The sequence below is a fragment of the Tenebrio molitor genome, chromosome 2 (assembly GCF_963966145.1).
Source record: "Tenebrio molitor chromosome 2, icTenMoli1.1, whole genome shotgun sequence".
Classification (NCBI taxonomy): domain Eukaryota; kingdom Metazoa; phylum Arthropoda; class Insecta; order Coleoptera; family Tenebrionidae; genus Tenebrio; species Tenebrio molitor.
In genome coordinates, this window is record NC_091047.1 from 15817851 (window position 1) to 15845676 (window position 27826).

At 31.6% G+C, this 27826-nt stretch overlaps 1 protein-coding gene across 3 annotated transcripts; it reads left to right on the forward strand.

The window, feature by feature from the left end:
* The first annotated feature begins 685 nt into the window (after positions 1–685).
* On the forward strand, positions 686–27826 carry LOC138123634 (A disintegrin and metalloproteinase with thrombospondin motifs adt-1-like). 3 transcript variants are annotated; one of them, XM_069038401.1, is made up of 17 exons: positions 692–851; positions 998–1215; positions 10394–10466; positions 14007–14266; positions 24052–24435; positions 24489–24750; positions 24807–24912; positions 24962–25096; positions 25149–25255; positions 25821–25963; positions 26019–26242; positions 26294–26472; positions 26536–26918; positions 26975–27086; positions 27147–27304; positions 27376–27538; positions 27590–27826. In XM_069038401.1, exons 2-17 carry the CDS (start codon positions 1147–1149, stop codon positions 27721–27723), a joined length of 2892 nt encoding a protein of 963 aa, XP_068894502.1. In that variant the 5' UTR covers positions 692–851; positions 998–1146; the 3' UTR covers positions 27724–27826. The 3 variants fall into 3 exon arrangements, with proteins under 3 accessions (XP_068894503.1, XP_068894502.1, XP_068894501.1); XM_069038400.1 differs by having other exon boundaries at positions 696–851; positions 26533–26918; XM_069038402.1 differs by lacking the exons at positions 27376–27538; positions 27590–27826 and having other exon boundaries at positions 686–851; positions 26533–26918; positions 27149–27290.

Genomic DNA, 27826 nt, shown 5'->3' on the forward strand with positions numbered 1-27826 from the left:
GAAGATGGTTAATCATTTTAATGTAAAACAAATTCGTTACATTACACAAGTAACATAATTTAAGAAGTAAAATCTTATCGTTTTTAGAAATGTGCGTCAATAAGAATAATTACCTTCTTAAAGTTATTTAAAACTAAATATAGCACCCACACAGTTGCAATAAGATTTTTATTATTCGCTAGACTAGCTAGAAAACTAGAAATTATAATTGTCCGCATACGGTACTTCAATAGGAATCTTAAGAATTCAGAATTACATACTACTATTTATTTGAAAATGCCATGTGGCAATAAGTAGATCGTTATTGAATGTCCGTTTTCTGAGAAGAGTTAAAAATGCTAAAATTTAAAGTACATTTCAAGCCCCAAAATTTAATGAAAATTCCCGTGGAACCACATATCAAAAGAGATCTAACTACATATAAGAGGAATAAATGTAAAGAATTATTTTCAGACACTGTCATTCATTGTTCACGACCCGACTAATTAACAAAAAATAATAAAGCGAATTAAAAAATGTTGTGTCACTTGTGCTTTCAAGATTGCATTAACCCGTAACCTGCCACAGGAATTATGCTCATTACTATTACTATTACAAAACTTGGTGTCATAATAATACGAAGTTGAGGATGCTAACAGTTATGATTAAATAAAAAATTGTACCAGGTATGAATCCAAGTTCGCAGGCAAAACTAGACAAAGTGCATGGTTCGTTGCCCGTGAAGTGGAAATGGTAATATCTCCTATCAAAGCCTTCTCTCTCTGTATTTTGCAGACTAGTTCAGTGCTTGCGAACAGCTGATGTGTACCGTGCTGAAGAAGTTCATCCAGATCGCATTAAACGGATTGTGGGTAAATGCGGACCTAGGCAGCTGAGTTTTTGGTGCAAGGCTGAGTTTTCACTTTTAGTTAAAATTAAGATCTAACTAACAACAAATATTATTTGAACGCCTTTTTTTTTCAGAAACTGTATAATACCTTTCGCTCTCTTGTTGTAGAGGCTGAATTGATAAATATACATAATGTTAAAGAAAACGTGCAATTCCTAGAATAAAAATGTGTAAATGCCAGAAAACGTCTGACTCTAGTGTTAGTGCAGTTATGTTGTGTGATAAATAAATGGGTCTTATACAAACGTCTCTAGGTCATGCGGGGCATGTGTACGCGGTTTTTTATAGCCGCCTGTATGCTATTTGGAACCGCAGTCAGTCTTCAGGTATGTACTTTTATATATTTCTGTTAAAAAAAAATATAAAAGGATGACGATAAATCTTCAGATTCATGTCTAGAATGTATTAGACGAGTATACGTATACGAAATCGTAAATTATTTGCATTTTCCAATCGTGGAATTCTTGTAATCTATTTCATTTTATAGCAAGAACAATTTTGTTTGATTGTTAAATATGTATAAAGTAATAAATCAGTTTTATTTCTTAAAACAAGTGTGTGTAGCTATGTGAATAAAATCAACCCATATCCTTCGATCTAGTCGACTTTTATTCAAAAAGTGTTAAAATGGGCTCACCATTCTTTTTAATGAGAATTTGAAAGAAGATGTTATTTTTTGTTACAAAATGAATTTTCTGTAGCAAAACGTATTGTGTTTGGAAGGTGTATAAAATATGTGATTTTGACCTCATGAATTCCTTAACAAAAACTATGACAATTTTGTATACACACATATGTACCTACATACATACTTACATACATGCTTCTTTAAAACATCTAATAATACGTACACCCAGAGTTCATATCTTACTCCTTATTTTCTGAATTTTGAGAAAATTATTTATTTATCTGTTTAAATTTTCTCAATGCATTTCAGTAACAGCCTGTATATAGGTATGTATATCATTCGATAAATGAAGTTAAGCAATGTCTGACGCGGTCATCGTTTGAAAGGGTGGTAGTGTTCCGTTGTAAAGTAAATGTTTCTTTGTTTACTTTATGTACTTTAAAGAAAAATTAGTCTTGTGTTAAAATATTTTTAGATAAATTTATTTAATATGTAAACGACAACCGCTAGTTCTTTTTACAGTTTTACAGCTCGACCCTTTAGAGCCACATAACTTCATTACTTAAATTCACTACTCTTGGTAATCTGTAATGTTGTATGAATAAACTCCGACGTGAAAAAATTTGGCGTATGGCAAAAATAAATGATAATATAAAAAGTGCTTTTAAAGGAATGATCATTACTTGATGGAAATAAGTTCAACCTCGATGCAGTGTCCTCTTTTATAATACGAGTTTGTTGAATTGTTGACTGTGCTTTAAATCTGATGTACACATTATATGTAGTATTTTCTAATCACTCATTTCAGAAAATGTTTCTTTGACAATTCCACTCAGAAAATTTCAACCAATCAGACTACAAGCTGATTGGCTGAAATTTTGAATCATTGGACCAATTAGTAACGAATTACACCGATAATTTAGCATGGTCCTAAAATTATCGAAAAATTATCGCTGTAATCATCTCCACCTTCCTAAAATTATCGCTGTAATTTTCTCCTCCTTGATCGAATTTTGATAAACTCATTTTTGGTCCACAGTAAAATTTTTGTTGTTTTCTACTACGTTAACTAACGCTTTGAGAGTCATAAGAGTACGTGTAAATTAAAAAAATTGTGTAAAATTTGAAAATGAAATTTTCCTTCGTGGAATTGTCATGCCGAATACAACTCGATGGTACGAAATTGCGGGAAATTTTTCTCCTCATTTTACTCATTTTTGTTTGTTAGACAATTTCCACTCGTTCGCTAACGCTCACTCGTGGAAATTGTCGTCGAAACAAAGATATGGTTTTTCATGCGCTACGAAGCAGCCATAAAAAAAATTTTTTTGGCGTTATTTTCAGTAGCTACCGATAGCAACTTTTTTTTTTGTCAAGTGTGAGTTTGAAGATTTTCAGGTGCAATCTTGATGAGTTTTAATATTATTTTCTTGGAAAACATGAATAATAATAATTATTATTATTATTCTTTCTATTAAATTTTTGTTTTTGACTAATTACGATTTTTATTACACTCGAACATAAAATAATAGTCAAATGACTGCTATCCTACATGACTCACAATGTTATTTTATACTTAAATAAAAAAGTTTTAAAAAGCAGATGAAAATTTCTAAGCTGACGTTTAGATGACATTCATCGTACTTTGTATTCCGATTGTTTTTCACGGCACTCTTAAAAATGTTATAATAAGCTGAACCACAAAAAATTGTTTTTTTTTTTTTCAGTTAGCTATGAACCAAATGATAACTTTCAATACATCATTAGATTCAGAAAAAAAAAAAAACGTTACCAGACCAAGCCTACACTACACTACACTACATGTGTCCATTAAAAAAAAAGTTGACTATCGTTAGCTATTGAAGATAACGCCAAAAAAAAAAAAATTAATGGCTGTTTTGTAGCGCTTGAAAAACCATATCTTTGATTTTTTTGTTCATTGAAATCGGGTCATAAATAAAAAAAGTTATGGGTTGAGGCGTTTTTCATCAAACAGCCTGTAGAGCATTTTCATTGGCCAAATTTTTATGAGGTGAATTCTCATTAGTAATATCCCGAATGCATGTCAAATTATTATCGACAATTTGACAGGCCCGAGGGGTATTCGGAGGACTATATCCCGAACAATATTTACCCAAATATGTTATTTTTATTAAAAAGTAGTGCAAGTAAAAATAAAATTCCCAAAAAGTTTTTTATTAAGAAGAATGATCGGAAAATGCATTCCTGCAAATTATCTATAATTTGCACGAGTGCAAATTTCCGCCTAATTTGGCCCCTATTGAATGATTTTTGAAAATTTAAGCGATTTCATTGGCTTAAATATTGTGAGGGAAATAGTCTTTTAGAATCCATAAATAAATAGCAAATTTTTAAGTTGCAAGGGCCGGTTTCACCAACGTGAGTTAAATTTAACTACAGATTAAAATATACGAAAACATTGTTATAACAATAGGCAACTAAAGTAACGAAGCATTTTAACCTACAGTTAACGTTAATTGGCGTTGGTGAAATCGGCTCTAAGGTGATTAAATGTGATAAGTTTTAAATTATTTTTTATTTTTTTTTTTAAATTTACTTTATAAGAAGCCGCAGTTTCTTTTTTTATTTTTATTATATTAAACTGTTTTTCAAATTAAAAGGACTGTCGACTCACTTTTTCTCAAAATTCTGAAAACAGAAAATTAACAGTAAGATATTAACTCTGTGTGTAGATGTTTTAGATGTATTAGATGTTTTAAAGAAAAATGTATGTATGTACATACGTATTTAATATTTATGTATGTATGGATGCTTCACAATTATAGATTTAACTTTGATAGATACCAGTTTGTACGTGTTCAAGAATTTTTTGTTTAGACTTTAAAATAATCAATTAATTTTTTAGACAAAATAAAAGTAAGTAAATAAGTACCGATAAAATACATTCCTTTTTTAAATAATAATTGTAGTTTACATTTTATAACTTTCACTTACGTGAATGTGCTTTGATGGTGTAAATGTAAATGATAACACAAGCCTGCACTGATTTCGATGTTTGCATAAAATTCACAGTTTTTGAACAATTTCGATCCCCTGATTACGAAAATGATTTTGGTTTTGCGCTATCACGTCTAGTTTTTTCACAAATCGTTTTTTCTTAAAATTGAAATGTTCACCTAGAATGAATAAATTATTTCAAAATTTCGATATTGTAATATCGGACAACAATATGGATATTCGAAATTTCCTTGTTTTATTTGCGAGTGGGACTGCCGGGCACGAGACAAGCATTGGACTCAAAAGAAGTGGCCTTTAAGAACTAGACTTGTACCGGGAAGCAATAATAAAAAATAATTTAGTTGTATCCTAAAAAAGTAGTATTAGGTACCACCAATGCATATCAAACTCTGTTTGATGAAGCAATTTGTAAAGCCTCTTGATAAAAATGGACAATGTTTCAAGTATTAATGTACAAAGTTACCAGATCTCTCCAATGCCAAATGAAAAGAGGTTAGGACCTCAAATAAGATCTTTGTACAAAGGTAATGATTTTCAAAATTCTATGAATGTTGTTGAAAGGAATGCCTGGACGGCATTTAAGAACGTCATAGAAAAAATGCTTGGAAATCACAAAGATGAAGACTACGAAAATATAGTAAGAATCATGTTTAAAAATTTTCACATCTTGGGATGTACCTAATATGAGTTTGAAAGTACATTTTCTATTTTGGCACTTAAATCTTTTTCTTACAAATCTTGGTGACAGCACCAAGGTGCGAGGAACAAGGGGAACGTTTTGACCAAGATATAAAACAAATGGAGAGGTGATATCAAGGAAGATGGAGCGTATCAATGATGGTAGACTTTTGCTGGATGTTACAACGCGATGTACCCAAAAAAAATATACAGCAGGCAATCAATTAAAAGAAGTTTCCTCACAAAGCGTTAAAGATGCCATTCTCATAAGGAATAAAAAAATTAGTTAGATTATTAACCAAGAATTATTATAAACATCTTATTTTCCTAAATAAATTGCTTAATTTTTTTTTGTTTATTGTGAAAAAACTTGAGGTGATACAAAAAAATGAATTGTATTTTTGTAATCAGGGCTCCAATGTTATACAAAATCAGTTATCAAAATCAAACATCGATTAAGAGTTTTGTTTTGCAGGCCTGTGTAATCTTTAGTAAGCTATACAAATATGTATATGTACGTATAAAACAATGTTGTAAAACTTTAATATTGGCATATCTATGAAATAAGAAACAAATATGTTTTCATTCTATATTCGGAATTATATTTGCAAAAAATTAAACTCGAAATGACAAAAGAAGGATCAATTCTATTAGAATGAAGTAGCAAAAGGCAAGTACACGTAGAAGACAATTCAATGTTACATTTGACATGTTACATTCACCGAAATAATGGATTTATTCATTTTTCTTTTGTGTTGGTACAAGGTTTTTGTTAGTCCATTCGTCCAGAATTTAACTTTCTCATTGTAAAGATATTTTACATAATTATTTTTAATAGAAATGTATGAACCGTGAATCTCAGTTGATGAGAAAATAATCATGGTGATTGTCGTGATCTCTTGAAAGTAACAACTTATTACGTGGCTCGTGTGTAACACCTGACGGTTCCTTATGATTCTTTTCGTAATTTCATGCAATTCAGTTAAAGTGACTGCCGTCAGTTAGATTATTAAATGCTCATGTTTTTGCCATTAACGAGTTAGACAAAGAATTATGTCGTCTTCATTGCGAAGAAACAGAGCAGTTCCCATGTGACAAATAACGGTAACGGTGCAACGGTTCAGACAAGGAGTTCATCGAAGACAGAAACATTTTATCTGCGATGCTGTGAGATTTCTGAATGTTTTTTTTTGCAACTCTGTTTAAAAGATGGCGACAAATCCTGTTTTATCCTTAAATGGACATTCGTAAAAAATATTATCGATAATGCTTTACGAGATACGGTCTTCTGGTTCAGTAGGTTATTAAAGAACTGCAACTAGATCGTAAGTTACTATCCCAAACTCGTTTCATATCGAAAGGCCATCTTCACAGCATCACTATCTAATTAACTTGGTTTCACATGTAGATAATTAATGGGACCATCTTGGAAAGTAAGAATGAAGCAGTAATGACAAAAATTACGTGATAATAAGTGTTATTTAACAAAGGTGCAATACTCAATCCAGTCAACTATCGTCAGCATATACGAATACACAGTTGATAGATTACGTCCGCGAGAAGAGGCGGATATGTTGTTTGTTTGACCCGTCCTCTGGCACGCTTGCTGACCATACATAATACCACAAACGTTTGCGAGAGGGGAAGCTTGTGCCAAAATCGCTAATTACCAAGGTCGGCGGCTATTGTCATCGACACCTCAGTTACTATGTCCAAAGTCAAAGACCAGCATAGAATAAACCGAAGAAAGGTTATACATACATTCATATATCAAAGATTTCCACTAGATTTGCGTTTAACAGTCTGAGTCACAACTTTGACATTTTATAACATTATTCTTGTGTTAATATCAAACATATCTTGCTTGTAATTTGAAATAAATAGAGAGTGTGTATGTATGTAGTTATAAAGTGTCTAACCTACTTCGAGTTTATTAACAAGACTTATTATAAGTTAGTAATATTTTTGTCATTGATTTTAAAATTTAAAAAATGAGTAAAAAAATGTATCAAAATACAGTAATGTGATCATGACAACGAGTATAATGTTAATGCAATATAGAATATACAATATGTTCAATAAAAAGAAGATAAAGGGCGCCTATGGCCAGTAAAACTTTTGGACACGTGTGGCGTAACTCAGTCATCTAACAGCTATGATTTTGCAGAAATTCCAACAAACAAAGTTGTGTGTGATAAACCAGTCGCCATTTCTACGTTCCTATTTCGAAAATAGGATGCTGGGATTTTGTGTTTTCGAGTGAAAATCATTTTTTAAAAGAAAATTCACTTCAATATCATATATGATAGTCTTATCATTTTTTCTGAAATTATGGATTACAATTTTTTTTGAAATGACAGAAAATGACGGCAAAAATTTTTTTACCGGCATGGTACGGTTGGTGGACAAAAAAACCGGAACACTTAAAATTTCTTACATTTCTATCAAGCTTTGAATTGTCAAGATAAAGTCAAAATAAAACTGACTTTTACAATCACTGTTGACAGTTATCTTGTCAGCTGTAATGTCGAATCTAACTGAATTCCAAAAACACCTAATTAGACACCTTGGGGAGGGTATCACCATTCGAGCAATTGCTAACGAGCGAAACGTTAGCAAAAATACTGTTTTGTTTTGCTCGCCAAACAAATGTTTGTAAGTGTCACACGTTGCATTTTTGTCTTCTGTCATCATACCATAGTTAACCTATTTGTTAGCAAACCTGAATTAAACGGTGCAAATTTACCAAATTTGGATATGTAAGTACATACATTTTACATGCCCCCTGCTAACTTTTATTTTTGTGAAAATCAACGTCTAGCGCTGTTTTTAAATTAAACAATAATATTATCTAGTCACTTACTTCATTTTGTGATACCTAAATGGTTGAAATAGACAATTTACAAACAAAATGTTATTTGCAAAAAATAGTCTGAACATTACTTTTAACGATAGATTCATTATCATTAGTTATGTTATAACAAGGTTCTTTGCTTAAATAAAAATGAAATGTTCAAAATAGCCTCCATAGGCAGCTAAACAATTAGGTACACTATCAATTATATACAGTGAGCGGCAAAAGTATGGAATACATTCCTTAAAAATTAAACAAAATTTTTCTCAAAAAAAATCTTTGCACAGGTCAATTTTAGTTTATAAAAATACATGTTTTAGTATCAAAGAAAATTCCAAGCAGTCATTTGTTTTCGAGTTATGACGTCATCGATAGTTTTTTAAATGGAAACCCCCCTATTTTTTTCTTGATTCTGATAGCCCCTTTAATTGTATAAATGGCAGTATTCAAATTTTGTTATCTTACATGAGGAAATTTTTGAGAAAAAAAAAATAAAGTTGGAAAAAATAAATTTTATAACGAACAAAAACAAGTCAAAAAATCAAGTAGGTAAATCAAACAGTCAAATGTTACTGTCAATTTCATTCGTATGTGTTATTTGTTTTACAAAACGTTTTCGAAAATGACTCATTTAACAGAAACACAACGTATAGAAATTTTAATTTTGGTTGGGTGCTGGGATAAAACTAAAACAGGGGGAATTTCTTCATAAATTTGCTTATTGTCAACAAGCTGGGGGATGGCAATTCGAACATTTAATTCCATAATTTTAAATACTTACTAACACAGTTTTTGACTTGTTTTTGTTCGTTATAAATTTTTTTTTTCTCAAAAATTTCCTGATGTAAGGTAACAAACTTTTCATACTGGCATTTAGACAATTAAAAGGGCTATCAGAATCAAGAAAAAAAATTGGGGGTTTCCATTTAAAAAAACTATAGATGACGTCATAGCTCGAAAACAAATGACTGTTTGGAATTTTATTTTGCATTAAAATATGTATTTTTATAAACTAAAATTAACCGGTCCAAAGATTTTTTTTTTTAATTTTGTTTAATTTTTAAGGAATTTATTCCATACTTTTGCCGCTCACTGTATTAAAATTATAAATTTCAGGTGAAATTTTAGCCTACTGAAAGTTTAAAATTGAAGACTGTGAAACAAATTGTTTAATTAAAGCATATTGTTCTGGCAATCTTTATACGGTACTTTTAATATTGAAAATATCCAATGTTCAAAATTTAAATACTTAAACTATTTTAAATAAATATTTAAGGAAACAATAAACCATATTTGTTTTATGAAATTAAATTAATAAAACGCTCCAAGAGTAATTTATAATTTTATGTTATCTAAACATTAGGTGAGATAAAAAAAATATTCACATTTTGTGGTATAAATATGTTTGATTGACTGTTTATTATAAAAATCCGGCGTAACTGATGCTTAATTGCCTTGGGATGTTCCTTTCTTAAAGCGACAATAATATGTTGACGCAAATTCTAGTTCGTTATTTCAATAAAATCAATACCATAAAGCCGTCCTTCCTTTTCAATATTTCATGTACCGCTGTCACGGTATGTTTAAGTAAAATATCTCGGTATAAATGATACTGCGTTGTGTCGAAGAAATCAATTTTATATTATCGATTGCAAACAAAGCGACTGACAATAATTTAACTTAAAGATCGGTTATCGTTTATTTTCATTTCATTTGTTTGACAGCCACTCTACTGTTCTCCCAATAAGGAATTTTTGTTAGAAATTGACTCATTTTCGCACTTAAAGTTTGAAAAATTTTACAGAATCTTGTATCTGCTCGTAGTGATTCAACGTTGTTAAAAGAATTAACAATGCATTTGACGGTGTAATTTTGGTATATAACCGTGAAGGTTAATTATTGTTATCAATCCGTTGTAAATTTCTTGTGAAACTTTGCGATAGTGAGCCTTGACTACACATTCCTGAAGTTGATTGTAATAAATTCCAATTAAGAACATAAACTGGGTAAGGGGGTGTGCAATACCTATGTAATATTCAGTGGATAAACATAAAATTTGGTTCAAACTATCAGAGTTATAAGGAGAAGTTTTTCTAATTTCCTATATTGGTGACGTGGTATTTTCAATGGAGTTATGTGAGACTGCCACTTATTGTATATGTTATCGATTATATTTTGTAGGTTATTAGATCAACCACTAATAGACAAGACTAGAGCTCTTTTCCACGTGTCTTTTTCCCATATAAAATTTATTATTATCATTACTTGGAAATGTAATATTTTTTAATGACATTTTGCTGCTAATTTATGTTGTATGAATGTACTAATTACTGCAACTTTACAGATAACGGAAAAAAAATTGAAGGGGCTATTAACTGAAGCTGAGTGGCTATCAATCATAGGAAATTCACATTCAGGTGAGTTGCATGTATTGATTTTGCCTTGTCTGGCCGATCCACTGTTACGTGAACAGAGGAATTTATACTAGGTAGATACTATTCATTAAAAAAAAAATTAACGAGAAAGTGGATGAGAGAAAAAGGAAGAGAACAAAATTAAGAATAATGAAGCAAGTACAATAACAGGAAAGTTTAACCGCTGCATAATATTATTTACACGAGCTCGTTTTGCTCTATTGAAATAACTCTCTCCACTTCATTAATATTTAACTAGAAACTTAATTAACGGTACAAACAAATGAACACAATACCGGGAGGACCATATACCTAAATTGATTCAAATAAATGTTATACATTTAGAAAATAATCTCAGTTTTTAGCTGCTTTATTTTAGAGAGAATAAAATTGCTAAGGTGATAAATGATAATCACGTAACTTACATTTTCTGTACTGTTAATAATCTCTTTTTCGGTTTTAAACTGAAAGTAAGTTAAAAAATTCTGGCATTTAATTTTCTTTCAGTCACGACATAATTTTAAAAAATAATTAAACTTTCACCAGGTTTACATTAAGTAATAATAGCACCAAAGACTGTACATACTGCACTCATGCTCACTGATTATGCTGCATCGAATTTCAAACAAATAATTTAATGCCGTCCTTGCTATTGCGGGGTATTTCCTAACAACGTGGCATGCAATTCAAATAAATCCCGGACGTTTAATTAAAAATTAGCAACACTTCGAAATTTACCATTTTCTTTCGAATTAACACGATTTCATGCAAATGTTTCGTTGTGTAACAATATTATTGTTTTGGATGTGAGTGGCATTGCACTTACTCTTGGGGAAATTTTAATAAAAAAATGTGATGAATAATCTCATTGTGTTTTCAAATTTACCATTACTATGTTTCGGTTTTACGCAAATAATATGACCTTATATATTGTTACCTGTGTGTGTGTGTGTGTGTGTGTGTAGTTTGTCAGTACCATTGTGAATATATTAGGTCAATGGCAGCCGGTCAAGATCTATTTGTCAGTTTTGTAGATATGTATTTTTTAACAAAAGCACCATATTTGCAGTTTTTTAATTAAAAATTTAAATTGCACCATTCTTGTTTTATGGCCTAATTTGTAAAATTAAATACCTATTATGTGATTGGTTCATTAATATTTTTATACATACTTTAGTATTTAAATGTTTATCAGCAAATTATAAGTACGTATGTATTTGAAATAAAATGATTTAACGAATTTGTTGGATAGGTATTTGCTACAATTTGGAAACTTGTTTGCGTATGAATACAGCTTTTATTTGTGGTATAATACCGAGCGTTCATTCATGTCACATCAAAATAATGAGAATAGTAATTGTTTCTGTAAACGTAACGCTTCAAAAAGCTTTTACTAATACATATAAAATATATTTAAATTATCGTTGAAAGCACCAGACCGAAAATTTCCCAAATTTAAAAAGAATAGCACCCAATTGGTAAATATTCATTTTAATACTATGCATTTGTGCAAATAGTATCATATCGTATGATCAAAAAGTCTTTGGATCGCGATAGCCATGAAATGTAAAAACCATCTATAGAATTATGGGTTTATTCATCTCGTTTATGTTTAAATGAGTTTCGTGAGAGATTAGCGCTACTTTGAAGTAGGTATACATAAAAACTATGGGCAGTAAAAGTAAATAATTCTATAGATGGTTTTTACATTTCATGGCTATTGCGATCCAAAGACTTTTTGATCATACGATATTATATGTTGAACAAAAATAATGAAACATACTGCAATATGCTTAAGATTTTGCGAAAATCTGTAATTCCTAATGGTGAGGTCATGTGTTACAACGTTGGCAATCACAGGTCATGAACGTTTTATTGTGTGTGAAATAACATCCGGCTACAAATCAACGATATACACTGTTTTATGTATTTTTCGTATAAAAGTCAAATTTAACACTTATTTGTCTAAAAAATTGAAATATTTCTTTTGTATTGGTTGGTCTGAATATCTATTTTGTTTTTTGTTTTTTAATATTACGAGTAGGTATAACTGAGGTGTGCTATTGTTAACTGAAATTCTAGTGTACACACATCTTTTCCATCAGATTATATATTAATTCACAAAACTATTTGTCATTCATATTGTGTAAAATTTATATAATGATAATTTTCTAAATTAGTTTTATTATGTATTGTTTAATACAGTTTATAGGATCAACACTAATTAAAATGTATTACTATTAAATAGTTTCGATAAGTAATTCATAACTAATAACGAATGTTATCAAAGAGGTACTACATCGTCATACTCAAAACGATAATAGGCATCTCATTAACACGTTAGATTTAGGAATAAACCACTACTCTTCGTTTTGCATGATATAGTTCTATAGTTGTCAAGTACAGTTTCTGAATTTATAAAAACATTACTCCACATTTCATTTATACTATTAATGTTTTTCATTTGATAAAACTTCTTTTGAATTTACTTTCATAGATCTACGTATTTTTTATGGATTTGGCTTAGTTTATTCAGTTTTGTATGAATATTGCAGCGATTTTATTTAATTCATGAGAGTTTTAGTGGCAAAATGAGTGTATTGTGAACTGTAAAACCACCTACCTACAATGGTAGGATCGGATTCAATTAAAATTTAACAGCAGTTTTGATAACATAGCTATAATAAGCAGAAACTCGTTCGTTTTTTCAATATTTTGTACGATATAACTAACGGTATGTGACTGCAGTACAAGTTTAAGGAAGGTTATTGTAAAAAGTATTCCACTTCTAATTAACAAGCAAAATTTCTGTTATCAGAATTATAAAATGATATTCAACCAGCATAAATGTTTTAATTGTCAGACAGTTTGTTTAAACATCAAAGTTTAATGAAAAATTAACAGGCAATAGAAATTTACATGCCACAGATCGTTAAAAATTTAACATCTGGCAGTAAGGTGAGGTGTATAAAATCTAGAAATAATGTTACCATATTATCACCAATGAAAATGGTGTAACAGTGAAACTATGCGAATAATTAGCACATTTGGATCTTAAACTATTTAAGTGTCTAATAAAACCGGGAATAAAACTGTCTCTTAGTTATGAAAAAGAGTTTTATATTTTATCTGTCAGACATAAGGTTACATTCTTTTATAGTTTTTCTTAAAATAATGCTAAAAAATTGGTAGGTACTAAAAATTAATAACTAAAATAGACTTATTTATTTATAGTGATATAAACCAATATTAATTATTACTTTACTTATTAATGTTTTATTAGTCTTACTTAGGAGTAAATGAATTAGTAATAACTACATACTTGCATTTGTTATTGTTGCAAATGAAAATATCTTAATAATGAGCGCAAAATGTTGGGAAACGATTGTTGCTCGGCAGCAATTTGTTCAACCACTTTTTCTGAAATTGTAGGAAGCAATTAGGAAATTGCACCAACTCATCTTCTAGAGTTCCATTGTTTATACTACTCCAACAATCTTTTCCGTGTTTCGTGTTTAATTGCGCACTGTTGTCTCTTTGCAGGATCTAAATTGTCAATAAGTTATCCACATCTCGTTGTCCCTCACAAAAGGAATGATTTAGTGCATCATCTACACATAGAGGCACCTAGTCTGGGAAAAAACTTTAAAATAGAATTAGTTCCAAACCCTGATCTCCTGTCTACAGATTTCGTTTTTTTGGAAACATTTGCAAATGGATCTTATCCATTACAATTGTTCGACGACGACGCTAAATGTTACTATAGGGGAGAAAAATCTGCTGTGAGCCTGTGCAATGGCGTTGTAAGTATTGAAAATATTAATTGTTCATATTATATTTTTTTGTTCTGGATTACTCGATTGTAATAATATAATATAATATGTCTTTATTAGCTAATCAGCTATATACAAACAAAATTCACCACAAGCCCCACAAAAATAATATCTAACATAATACATTAAGGACCAGTTTATAGAAAGAGAATTAAATATTTAATTCGAATTAAATTTTAATGCGCGATTAACCCATGAATCCGGAACTTCGATTGGTTCAATCTGATCACGTGAACAGTTAATCTCGCATTTGATTACGATTAACTTAATTTCGCTTCTGTAAACTGATCCTAAATCATTTAAATACGAATTATTGACGGAACAATTCTTATGATAAATTTTAATTCATAGAAAATAAATGAACATTTTTGTTTGTTTTATTTTTCTTCCTAGTTTTATAATCAAACTATTCGAACATTACAGCTCTCCTTTATTGAATTTTGCAGTTTGATACTGACTTTTGTATTTTTTAGCATAATTACGGGTTACGTTTTTGTTATTGTGATTAACTTATTAATTTATAAGATGTCTGCTTTTACAAGATTGTTTTTGTTTACAACAAGATTGACAATTTTAAAGATTTTTTATTACTTCAGTGTCACAAAACATAGGTATATGTATATTCTATTGACTTTTTATACTTTCTATGGTAATTATTCTGTTGAAATAACAGATGTTACTAATCAGTAATCACAATACATTTAATTTACTTAATAGTTATTTATGGTACTATCGCGGCCACGGAATTTTGGGCGTCACTTTCATGTCAATTCAAAAAAAATGGAGGTAGTCCATGCTTTATTGTCATTATGATTGACTTTTTGAATTGACATTCAAATAGTTGCGAACATGGCACCAATACCTTATTTTAATAAAGTGCAGATAATATCCCTGTTCCAAGATGGTCTATCACATTCTAAAATTTCGGAACGTTTGGGTATAGGAAGAAGCACGATAAGTGCAATTATTAAAAAATGGAGGCAAGATCAAACAGTGGAACGACGTCCAGGTTCCGGGGGACGTCGAATTTCTACACGTAATGAAGACGAACAACTTTTAACTGTGATACGAAACAGTCCTTTTACTACTGCTACTGCAGCAGTGAATATCAGTAATTTCCCGGGCTCCGTCAGAACCTCACGTCATCGTCTGAGGAATAGTGAACTACGAAACCACGCAGCTGCTAGAAAAATACGTCTTACCCCTCAGCATAAGGAGGCAAGAGTTGGATTTGCTTTAGAGCACTTAGCAAAAGATAATGCTTTTTGGAGCCGAGTTGTGTTCTCAGACGAAAAGGTCTTCCAGTCGTCGCACAATGGTCGTGTTAGGGTGTATAGACCACGAAACAGCCGATATGAGGAACGCTACGTTGAACCGACCGAACGATCCGGTCGCTTTTCTGTTAACGTATGGGGGTGGATTTCTGCTGTTAGTCCTGGGGTAATGCTCCATGTGGAAGAGCGACTGAACTCTGGCGTTTATATTAGGATCCTGGAAAATGTGATGCGCCCTTCAGTGACTAGGGTTTATCCCAATCAAAACTTTATCTTTCAGCAGGACAACTGCTCCGTGCATACGTCTCATAGGGTAGCAACATGGTTCCAGGATCAAAATATAAACGTCCTCGACTGGCCCAGTCGTAGTCCAGATATGAACCCGATAGAGAATATGTGGGGTTTTTTGGTAAGGCATTTGCAAAAACAGAGACAAATTTATCGTAATAGACAGGAACTCCTTACTGCGATCACTGATGCATGGCACGCGTTAACTCAGGACTACATCAGAAATCTATGCCTTTCCATGCCGAATAGACTAAGAAAAGTTTTAGACGCAAATGGGGCAGTTACAAAATACTAGTTTCTTTGAATGTTTGTAATACCTACCTATTTATTATGTTTTTATTTGGTTTTTATATTTTTACGCTTTCTTTCTCTTTGTCAACATTAGGTTAATAAAATATCATTGTTTGATCGTCACTTAAAGTAGCTTTACAAGATATCGCATTATGTGCAGGAAGGCATGTTTGTGCTTATTTAATGAAAGGCGTTATGCAGCACATGCGCACCTGCGCTAGGGTGCACAGATCCCTAGCAGTCCTAGCACAGATCTTACCGAGACTACCGAGAGCTAAGATTCAAGAAGATCCAAGAAAGTCTTGTCTTGAATCCGAGGGGAATGAATCTCTTTGCGTTATTCCTGCATATACATGTATAATATGTGTGTGGTTGACTTGTTGCAGGCAATGAGGAAGCGCGTTTTCATGCAAGTCAGTCAGCGTCAAAATGACAAACAGCAGAAAGTGAGGTTACGAATACGTAAGGGCCGCTTTACATCTCATTTCAATGGAATGACAAGTGACGGCCAAAATTCCGTGGCCGCAATTGTTACTAATGTGTTAGAAGGGATATATGTCATGTGAAAAACTGAAAAAACAGGTAAACCACCAGTTGAAAACGAGTGGTTTAGTTTTTTCAAGTGACTTATAGCCGTTAACAGACGTGTGCGATACTTAACTTTATTCAACACCTTCAGAATATCGTTGAAAAATGATGACAATTGTGACAAATTAATTTGATCGACGATGCGAGAATCAGTTCAAGCTTTAGTTCCGACTACCATAGCAAAAAATTGTTTTTAGTTCACTAGTAACTTATATGGCTTTTACATCACTAGTGACTTATATGCCACTTTATTTGTTTAAAATCGCCATGCTTATTGTCATATTACATATGATGTGTTGGATAAAAAAAATAAATGTTGACTTGATATACAGGGTGTCCCAAAATTGGCGTACAAACTACTTACTACCTTATCGAGGATGAAAAAAATATGGAAAAAATGTTTCCGACAAAAAAAAATAATTTTTACTATTATTATTAACGGTAATACAATGTAAACAAAGATATATTCGTAAATCATTACATTGCAATGTTACCGTAGTGGATTTAAAATATTTTTTTCGATTTCCAAAGCTTCTAAATTCTCTATTATACAGGATTAAATATTGGTAGTGAGTGATCTTGTACTTTCTGATAATATGTACGATTAGAAGTGCTACTTTAAAAGACCGCCAAATCAGCAAATAAGTTCAATAGGATTTTTTTAACATTTTTGTGACGTTTACGGTAATCCCTTCCGGTAGTGCACCGTTAGTACGCCATTTTTGGGACAACCTGTATGTACGGTCGATGGACAAATAAAACTGGAACACTTAAAATTTAATCTATAGGTATGTATCAGACTATTGAATTGTCAGTATATTTATCATTTATCAGTCTGTCATTATAACACTTCGAATTTAGCAATGCTCAATCCAACGTCAAACGTATTTAGGTTATCTACTTGACATGTTGGACATTAGTAACATAGTAACCAGTTAAAATAAAGTACGTAGAAACGTTACACTACAACATTTTTGAAAAATTGTCATAACTACGACGTTTTGCTGTCCTAGTTTTTCATGAATTCGATAGTACTATACATATACAGGCTGTATTAAAATTTTTGCATAATATATATACATCACATGATTCTATGTACAAGCAAAAAACTCTACTATAATTTGTCCAGTGAGAGATTGGCTGACATCAAAATCACTAAATTCTACGCAGAGAAAGTACTACCTAGCGTAAATTATTTATTTATTTACCTTTAAGCAGTAACATTTTTTGCCCTGAAATGATGCTCTAATTGATGTATAATGTATTCTAGTGCATTTTGTAGTGTTGGCTTACAACTGTACAATTTAAAATCTCTCAAATGAGAGCGCTTGCTTTCATCCAATCAAAAATGTTTATCACGATCCTGCTACTCTGTGATCTGTCAAAAGTGATTAAAATTGCATGCTGCTCCTGTCAGATTCTCAAATTGTTTTTAATAATTGTGTTTTTAATAACTATATCATAAATAAATAATTACCTAACGTTAAAGTTTGTATTTTGGAATTAATTTTGCCAAAATTAACACGACCTAATTTTTATATATGATAAATTTCCCAATTTTCACTTTTTCACATTTTTGCTTTAGACAATTTTACTCGTTGAATTTGGGCATTTTTATTAAAAGGTTAAACCCTCGAGCTAAAGCTCTCGAGTCTAACCAGAATAAAAATGCCCAAATTCAACTTGTAAAATTGTCAAAGCAAAAAGTTATCCGATAAAAAAATTAGGTCTTGTTATTTTACCTTCGATAAATAACAAATTAGATATTTTAAGGTTTAAAACGATTCGGTTGGACGAATTGTTAAAATAGGGTATTCAAAAAAAAGTGGTAAAAGAAAACTGTTAAATGTCGCATTCTAAATGTTGCCATTTACTATTTCACAATAAATTTGTAAATTGTAAATTTGATTTTGTCCATTTGTCTACTTGGCAATACCTATCAAATAATTTTTAAAAATGTCGCTGAATTTTGACCACAATTCTATCATATCTCTCGTAAGAAGGATTCACACTATAGAAAAATTGTAATAATGTGTGAATTTTATTCTGACAGTTTTTTTTGCAACCAACTGTAGGTAGTACGAATTATAAATATAAAATTATTTATACACTGCGCCGCAAAATTAGCGCATACTGTGAAAAAACTTTAAAAAAGCCTGTAAATTTTAATTTTAAATGATGCATTATGAAAAGTGATTTTCTAATTAGTATCGGATTTAAACTTTAAGATAATGCGAATGAACATTTTTGGTTTCCAAATGGCAGTGATTTTCTAAAAAGGAATACGATTAATTTTCTAAATTATGCGTTAATTTTGCGGCGCAGTGTATATAAATATCTACAAGATGATGTCCGATTTAGCGCGGTCAAATACAATTATTCGGGGCACTTTTCCAGATTCCGCATTATTATCGGAAATTTTCGCATTGTAAATTAAAAATGTTATTTTATGTTAAATTTTAATAAATCTTGATTATTATTTTGATACATTTGATTGACAATATTGTTTCATTTTTCTGAAATCGGATTACTATGATCACACAATTGTATTTAAATTGAAAAACAGTGAAGTATTCTATGAGAGAGTAATTTTTGTTGCAAGAAAAAAGGCGCTAAATCAGACACTATTCATGAATCACCTTATACTATGGCGGCCAAAAAATTTTAGCCGTCACTATCTTGACATTCACGTAAAGTGTAAATAAACTTTTAGGAACCGTAACCCCACTTTCGATTCTTGTCATTTTGACATGCATATTGTTATTCTGCGAATCAATTTAAACTGCTTAAAGCTCAAATACAGGGTAAATGTCCGGCCAAACTTTAACCGCGAGCTACTAGCTTCATGTAGAACTCGGAAAAAATATTTAAAAAATTCTATGTCAAAAAATAAATTGACATTTAATTTTTGAGGAAAATTTTTTTTTACCTGCTTTTAGTCTTCTACGTTGTCCCATAACCTCGTAGCTAAAATTTCGGCATATTTTTAAAATACACCCTGTATATAATATTTTATAAAACATACACAATGCGGTTTCCTTGTTTTAAAGCATATTTCCTATAGGTTACTTCGCATTAGCGTACATTTTATAAAACATGTTATACAGGGTGTATTTTTAAAATATGCCGAAATTTTACTTACGAGGTTGTGGGACAACGTAGAAGACTAAAAGCAATTAAAAAAAATTGTACCTCAAAAATTAAATGTCAATTTATTTTTTGACATAGAATTTTTTAAATATTTTTTCCGAGTTCTACATGAAGCCAGTAGCTCGCGGTTAAAGTTTGGCCGGACATTTACCTAACACTCTGTATGTATTCCAAAAATCCGACATGAATGAACAAAATTAGAGCAATGGTACCATCGTGATCATAAAAAACGACTACAGTTAACTTGGGACGCCACTGAGATTTTTGAAAATTTAGGCTGAGTGAACGTACCGAGATTTGTCAAAGTTTATCAACATCAATATTTAAAATTTTCAAATCCGTGAAAATAAACCCGCCCGCAACACAGTGCTAGTACTAACACTCAGTTCGGCAGCAATGTTTCTAATGGTACCACCATCATGTGTTCGGGTTTGCAGAATGTTTTTTTGAAAATATCTTAATTGTGGAATTTTTCAGTTGTCTCAATGACATTCATTCAAATTTACACAGCCAAATTTCTAGTGTAGTCGTTTTTAATGATCACGATGATACTATCGCAGCCAAAATACTTTGGTCGTCACTTTTTGACACTTCAAATGTAAATAAAGTATTAATGTCAATATACATGACAATTTCAAATTATTCTTGTCAAAAATATGGCATATTCAGTTTTTGATAAATATAGAATCGTCTTACTTGCTTCTGAAGGTTGTCTAAACCGCGATCATGTTGATCTTTTGATTTTGAACCCTGCCTCCGCAGTTGGGATTTACCCCACCCGTATGATACTGATGGATTAAAATAATTTTGACAACAGTAAAAAATAAGGTTAAATATCCTAAAGCTTGCTTTACAATTGAATATCATTTATGTCACATTGACGACCAAAGTATTTTGGCCGCGATATTATAACCTGAGGTAAACGCTCTGTTTAGTAGAAAATGACAAAATAATTTCAAGTTTTTAAATTTGCCACCCAAAAAATACCATTATAATCAAGATGTAATCATAATGACAATAAAGCATGGATTACAATTTTTTCTTTTTTTATTGCAGAAAATGACGGCTAAAATTTTTTGGCCGCCGTAGTGCAGATAGAGACACGGAATTTCGGGCATCATTTTTCGGTCACTTCAAAAAATTGCGTTGTAAATCACCCTTAATTGTCAACGTGACATTCAAAAGTCAAATTTTGAAATTTATTTTCTGTTCACGTCAATCGCATGTCAATCAAAATCGTCGCAAACGGTAAAATTGAGGTTAATAATGTAAAGCCTATTTTACATTTTTGACGGTATATTGACAGCGATGCCCGAAATTCTGTCTCGAAATGTATTATTTCGGCCAAAAAATGTCGTCCACCCTTTTCCTGTCATTTCACAAAAATTATGTTTTATTAATTAATTTATTATTAATTTATTGTCATTATGATTGACGTTTGCAAATTAAAATTTGAAGTTTATTACTGTCACCCGTACAATTTGAGTCAACATGTAAAGTGAGGTTATTCGCGCTTAAAGGCTGCTTTACAGCATACGTGAGTGGAATGACAGTTGTGGACGAAATTTTTTGTCCGCCATTATACTATAATAATTATAAAATATTAAAATTTATAAATACATACATACTTAGGTACATATTTTGAGTAAAAATATCATTACCTACTCTTTTCCTTTTATAGTTAAAATAAAAGTTGATCGGTTCATATAAGATATTAAATAATAATTTGAGAAAGTTAAGGATAATATTTACAAGATTTATAAAGTACCTAATGGATATAAAATGCGGAAATAAAATGTTTTTTTTTTCTAGAAAGCTAATTCAATTTTAAAGTTTCTAAATGTAAGAATTACTTGTCACTGCAAGAGTAGAAGGGCCCCTGATGGAAAAATAGATAAATTGCAGACTGAAAAAATTTGTCACAGTTTTTTTAAACTAATGAAGGTATCCATATAAATATCTATAGTCCAATTTTTATCCTTTTGAGGTGACGTCACAATTTCCTTCCTCGCTTTCTCTCTACTGAAACGACAGAAACAGAAAAAAAAACAAAAAAAAACCGGCACGTTTATTTATTGTTGGTTATTTTGTGGTTATTTTATGCTCCTGTCAATTTGACAATTTTTAATTTCCTTCACTTATTACATTGATTAAAAACATAACCGTTCGAAGCAGTTGTCAACAAATTTGAAACATAATAGTTATTTATGATTATGATCAATTCAAATTTGTTTCTGATTCTAACTCAAACATACGTGAAGTTACTAGATAATGACGTTTTGCCAAAAGGATAAAAATTGAATTTTACAACGTACCTACACTTGTATTCATTTATAATACCACGAGTAGTCCAAATGATGTCGATTATTTTTCAAACTGGTCACGAATTTTCAATTGTGCTTGGGAATGAATCCACGAGTGCGTCATCACGAGTGAGATTCCCAAGCACAATTGAATGAGTGAAACCAGTTTGAAAAATAGTCTACATAATTTGGACTACGAGTTGTATTCGGAGGACTATTCCATGAACCAGTTGGCAATTTGGCAGCAAATCGGAAGAATAAATTAAAGCAGAAATCGAAGAAAATGTTTCCAACAACACAAAAAAGACACGTGAGTCCATTTGGAAGCAATTCTCACTAGTAATATCCCGAGTGCATGTCAAATTATCGACAATTTGACATGCAGGAGAGGATATTTTGGCAGACTATTTCCTGAGAAAAATTTACATGATAAGTAAGTACAAATAAACGTAATTCTTTTTAAAATATAAAATTAATACCAAATGATTTTTGAATTAGGACTACGCGAAAATTTGGCACTAGTGCAAATTATCGATAATTGCACTAGTGCAGTATTATCGCTGTAATTCGATCGCTATTGGCTAAAATTCAAATATTCGAGCTTTTTGATTTGCTTAAATTTTTCGAAGGTAATAGTCAAGGCTGTATTCATTTGTTAAAAATTATCGCTGGAATCACTAGTGGTGGTATTACCGATACAATTTTCACGAGTGGGAATATTCGGTCCAATTTTTTGAAATCATGGTAACAAATGTGTAAAATTGTGTTTTTATTGATCCATTGCACATAATAGTAGTTTATTTGACGAGTTTGTGTGTAAATTGGGCCTTTTTTGGCGCGAGTGCCAAAAAAGGCCCAATTTACACACGAACGAGTTGAATACAACGTTTTTTTGTTCGACGAGCCCCTTAAAGGCTCCAAATCGCTTAAAACCTTTAAAATTAGCTTGAGGTTTTGTTTTGACAAGTTGTGACGTTTATCAAAATCCGTTCACATAGGAGAAAATTCTCAAATTCTGACAGTGTCGAACAAAAAATTAAAATGATTGACGTTGTTTGATTCCTGAATGTTTGCCGCAAAAAATAGCAAAAGTTTCTGGCACGTTATAATTGCATAAATCTATATCGTTTTATGTTTATTTTAATCACGACTTTAGTTATCGGCAACTTTAATAACGGTGTCGTGATACGGCCGAATATCTTTAATAACAAACAAGTTATGGAGCTTTTTCGCAACTCTGGGACACCTGTAGCAGAAAGATATATGTAAAGTCCATTCACGTTGGATTTTCCTCCTAAGGTCAAATAATTAAATTTTTTGGCTCCCTAATTATGTTTTGTAAATAGTGACATGCGGGTAAACACCGTACAGGTTGGATTGAGCATTGCTAAATCGCATTATGTTGGTTAGCTGCATGTCACTATTTACAAAACATAATTAGAGCCAAAAAATTAAATTATTTGACCTTGAGAGGAAAATCCAACGTGAATGGACTTGACTTAATAAAGATTCACAGAATAATTAACTTAAGTCAGTGATATTTCTTGAATAAGAATTCACAACAGATACAACTATTCTATCAAGCTGTATGCGGAATTATTTCAAAAAGTATTGTAATTTTTTATTGTGGAATTTAAAAGATCACCTAACGAGGCAACTTTACCTTCATAATTTGATTTTTGTAGGCCCCTCCGTTCAATAATTTGTGTTTACTTACCTTCAACACTTGTGATGTCCCCAACATTTTATTCCATAAATTATTCAAAAACTAAGTTTTATTAGGAACTGGTTAATTTTCTATTTTATTTATTACTGCTAATTGTCTGGTTCTAATATGCTAATTTATTTGTATATTATGCAGAGAGGAATTTTGCATTTTGAGCCCAATGAATATTATATTATACATCCGCTACCGAAGAGATTTCATGACGGAACTTCCAAACAGCCTCATGTCGTTATTCGCAAACATCATAAGAAAACATGTCCTTACCACCATAATACAATAATGCTGCCTACTAACAGAGACGAGATTAAAATAACCAAAGAAATAAAGGCCAAAGCTGAAGGCGATATAAACTTGATAAGTCTGAATCGTTCTAAAAGGGAAACTTTCCCTTTAGGTACACCAATTTTTGTAGAAACTGCCGTATTTGTAGATAAAGATTTGTTTGAACATATGAAGACTAATTTTCCAGTTGATACGGAGAGAGAATTGATAAGATTTGTTCTTGCCATGATCAACGCAGTGAGTAGTGGAAGAAATGGATGTACAACTTGTTTCATTACAGAATGTCATAGGTACAACTACTTTATCATGATCCCAGCCTAGGACGACCAGTTAATTTTGTGCTGAAAAGACTAGATATACTCAAAGAGGAAACCGCGGGTTTAGTTAGACCTCCTGACATTGATCGATTTCTTTCAAATTTTTGCAACTGGCAAAGAACAAAAAATCCACTTGGAGATCGCGAACCTCAGCACTGGGACCATGCTTTAATTTTAACCGGTCTAGACTTGTATGTTAGAGGAAAACATGGCAAAATTTCTAACCAAGTAGTGGGTTAGTTCTACTTACTATATTAAAAAAAAATGTTATTTTAAATCAATAATTTACAGGTTTGGCTCCAGTAGCTGGAATGTGTACCACAACAAGCAGCTGTACTGTTAATGAAGGGAGACACTTTGAAAGCGTTTACGTCGTTGCTCATGAAATAGGCCACAAGTATATTAATTGTACTTAAATTGTTCTAAACATAACGATTTTTATTTAGTTTAGGGATGAGACATGATGGTCCTTTAGCTGACAATGACTGTGATCCAGCAAGTTATATTATGTCACCTACTTTAGGAAGTGGAAAAATAACTTGGTCTGCGTGTAGTAGACGATATTTACAAAAATTTTTAGAGTAGGTCAGCCTTGAAATTTTGAATTTTAAAATTTAATGTATGTTTTTATAGTACACCACAGTCCCGCTGCTTACTAGATCATGGAAGTTCAGCAGGTCAACTTGACCATAGCGCAGAAGGTGCTTTACCTGGTGAACGTTTCGATTCAAATCAGCAGTGTAAGTTTTACTTTCGATTTGCTTTAATTTCTCAATATTAATATCAAAGAAACTTTAACACAAAAATGAATATCACTTCCAACCGAATAAATTGAGTTTTAGATTGGATTCCATTTTTCTGAAACTGCGTAAGAAGTATTGTGAATTACTTATAAAATTCTTTCCCACAAAGAAATATACTTCACTTATTTTAATTTAGATATACATAACATATGTTCTGCATGAAATACTTACGAAAGTTTGAAATATTCATATTATTATTGCTTTATACATTAATTGATATCCTTCACGGACCTAAGTATTACACCGTTGAAGGATGTACATAATCTTGATTATGGCTTCACTCTTACCCTATGTTATACTTTAGGCGTATTAAAAGAAAGACCAAACTATCATAGCAAAATATTTAATTTTAAAAATGTATTCTTTAAAGTCTTAAAATGTATCCTCTTGTTCCTTATCCCACGATAAGGAACTGGGTACTTCATTATTTTAGCTGTAATAAGTGTTCTTCCAGTTACAAAATAAATTGCATCAGTAGACTTTCTTTATTTTGTTCTTTAAGGTATGTTGAAATATGGACGTGGGAGCAGACACTCGTCACAGCAGCCCTTAGATGATGTTTGTCGTGATTTACACTGTGAACGAGAAAGATATACATGGACGTCTCATCCCGCATTGGAAGGAACTATGTGTGGTCATAACATGGTATGTAAACTTGAAGTTAAAAAAAAGCAGTTTGAAGGTGGCAATACTTTTTCAGTGGTGTAAAGGTGGTAGATGTATTTCGCGAGGTTTTCCTGTGAGTGCTGCTTACAGTTCTACTTCTCAAACATCGCAGTCACGTATAGAGAAATCGTCTGGAATTTGGGCTAAATGGAAACCATTTAGTGATTGTGCTTCAGGTTGTTTATTTGGCGAAGAAGGAAGATTACGCTCTGGAAGTACTGGCATTAAGATATCTACGCGAATATGCAATAATCCTAGGTGAACCTATCAGCAATAATAAAAATATGTGTTACCTGATAATATTTTTAGGTCTCATAGTGGTAACCACTGTGATGGAATCAACAAGAGATATCAAGCTTGTAATGCTCAACAATGTCTTAATGTTCCTCGTCTCACTATTAGGGAATTTGCGGAACAAATTTGTACAAGAGCTAGAGATGTAGATAAAGATTTGAACGGTTTAGGTATGCAGAAAATTAGCGCAGATCGTAAGTTCTAATAAAGCAAATAAATTGTATAAATGTAATGATAAGAAATATTGATTGCAGCAGAAGAAGCTTGCTTAGTTTGGTGCCAAAAACGTAACGGGGGTACCAAAAGCCGAGGCTGGACATTTCCTGACGGCACAGTATGTCAGACTCGTCGCAATCGTTATGGTAAATCAAGTTATTGCATAAATGGCCGCTGTGAAGATTTTGTCTGTGATTCATACGAAGAAGTGGCTTTTTCTCAAATGCCTGAAATTTGTCCGATTGATCGCAGTGACAATGAAGTCATTTGGCGAACTGGTCTACGAAGCAGACACATCATTAAATGGAAAAGTGCCAGTGGATGTCACTTCAACTGTATCTCACCTGGTACTGGAATTAGATTAGTAATGAGTAAAAGTAAACATGCTAAGTCTAGCATACAACTGTGTCAACCCGACCAATTTGTAAGTCGCATGCAAAACGGCCTTTATAAAAATTTAAAGTGAACATTTGAATGTAGGGTTGTGGACGGATAAAGTCCCCCTTTCAACATGCATCGATGATTTGCAGCAAATATAAAGAAAGAGTGGGGAGACTTTCTGGAGTAGGAATGCAAATTCCACCAGCGGTTGGTAAGATTCAATCGTTACAGAACAGTCAAAATACTCAAAAATACATTTTTTTATTACAAGAGGATCCTGACAGACCATGCCGAGTAGCTTGCCAAGATGAGAATATTTTACATAGGTATTACCTAGTTAACGGAGAAGAAGGATGGTTTCCGTTTGGTACTGACTGTTCACGAAGTACTTCAGATAAAAAAGCGTATTGCATAAGTGGAAAATGTTTGGTAATTTAATAAATGGATATATTCATTTTTTTATTCTATACATATTGTGATATATAAATTATATTTTAAAGGAATTTGGGTCTGATGACACTCCAGTTTCTGAAAGCGAGTTTACCCTCCCCTTGCTATCAAGAACACGGAGATCAGTGCATTATAATAGCACAAAAGTTATGGCAAAGTTAGATCAGGATCAACTAGAACAAATTATATATGAACTCAACAGAACACTCTCTGGTAAAATGTAACAGCAACATGAGATTTTCAATAAACGAATTTTTTTTCTAGGTCATTTCAAACCAGACCATCGTTTTGATATTGATTTAAATAACCCCATCCATGTTAATATGGGTATGGAACCTGTGCAATATCCTCAAAATTCGTTCAGAATGGGAACTAATGATTACTTAAACTATGCATAGTATTGAAAAAAAAATTGAATCCTAAGAAATGTGATTTTTTATTTAATGTTCCACATAACTTTATATTTTGTTAAGAAACCTTCAATAAAAAAGTTTAAAAGTT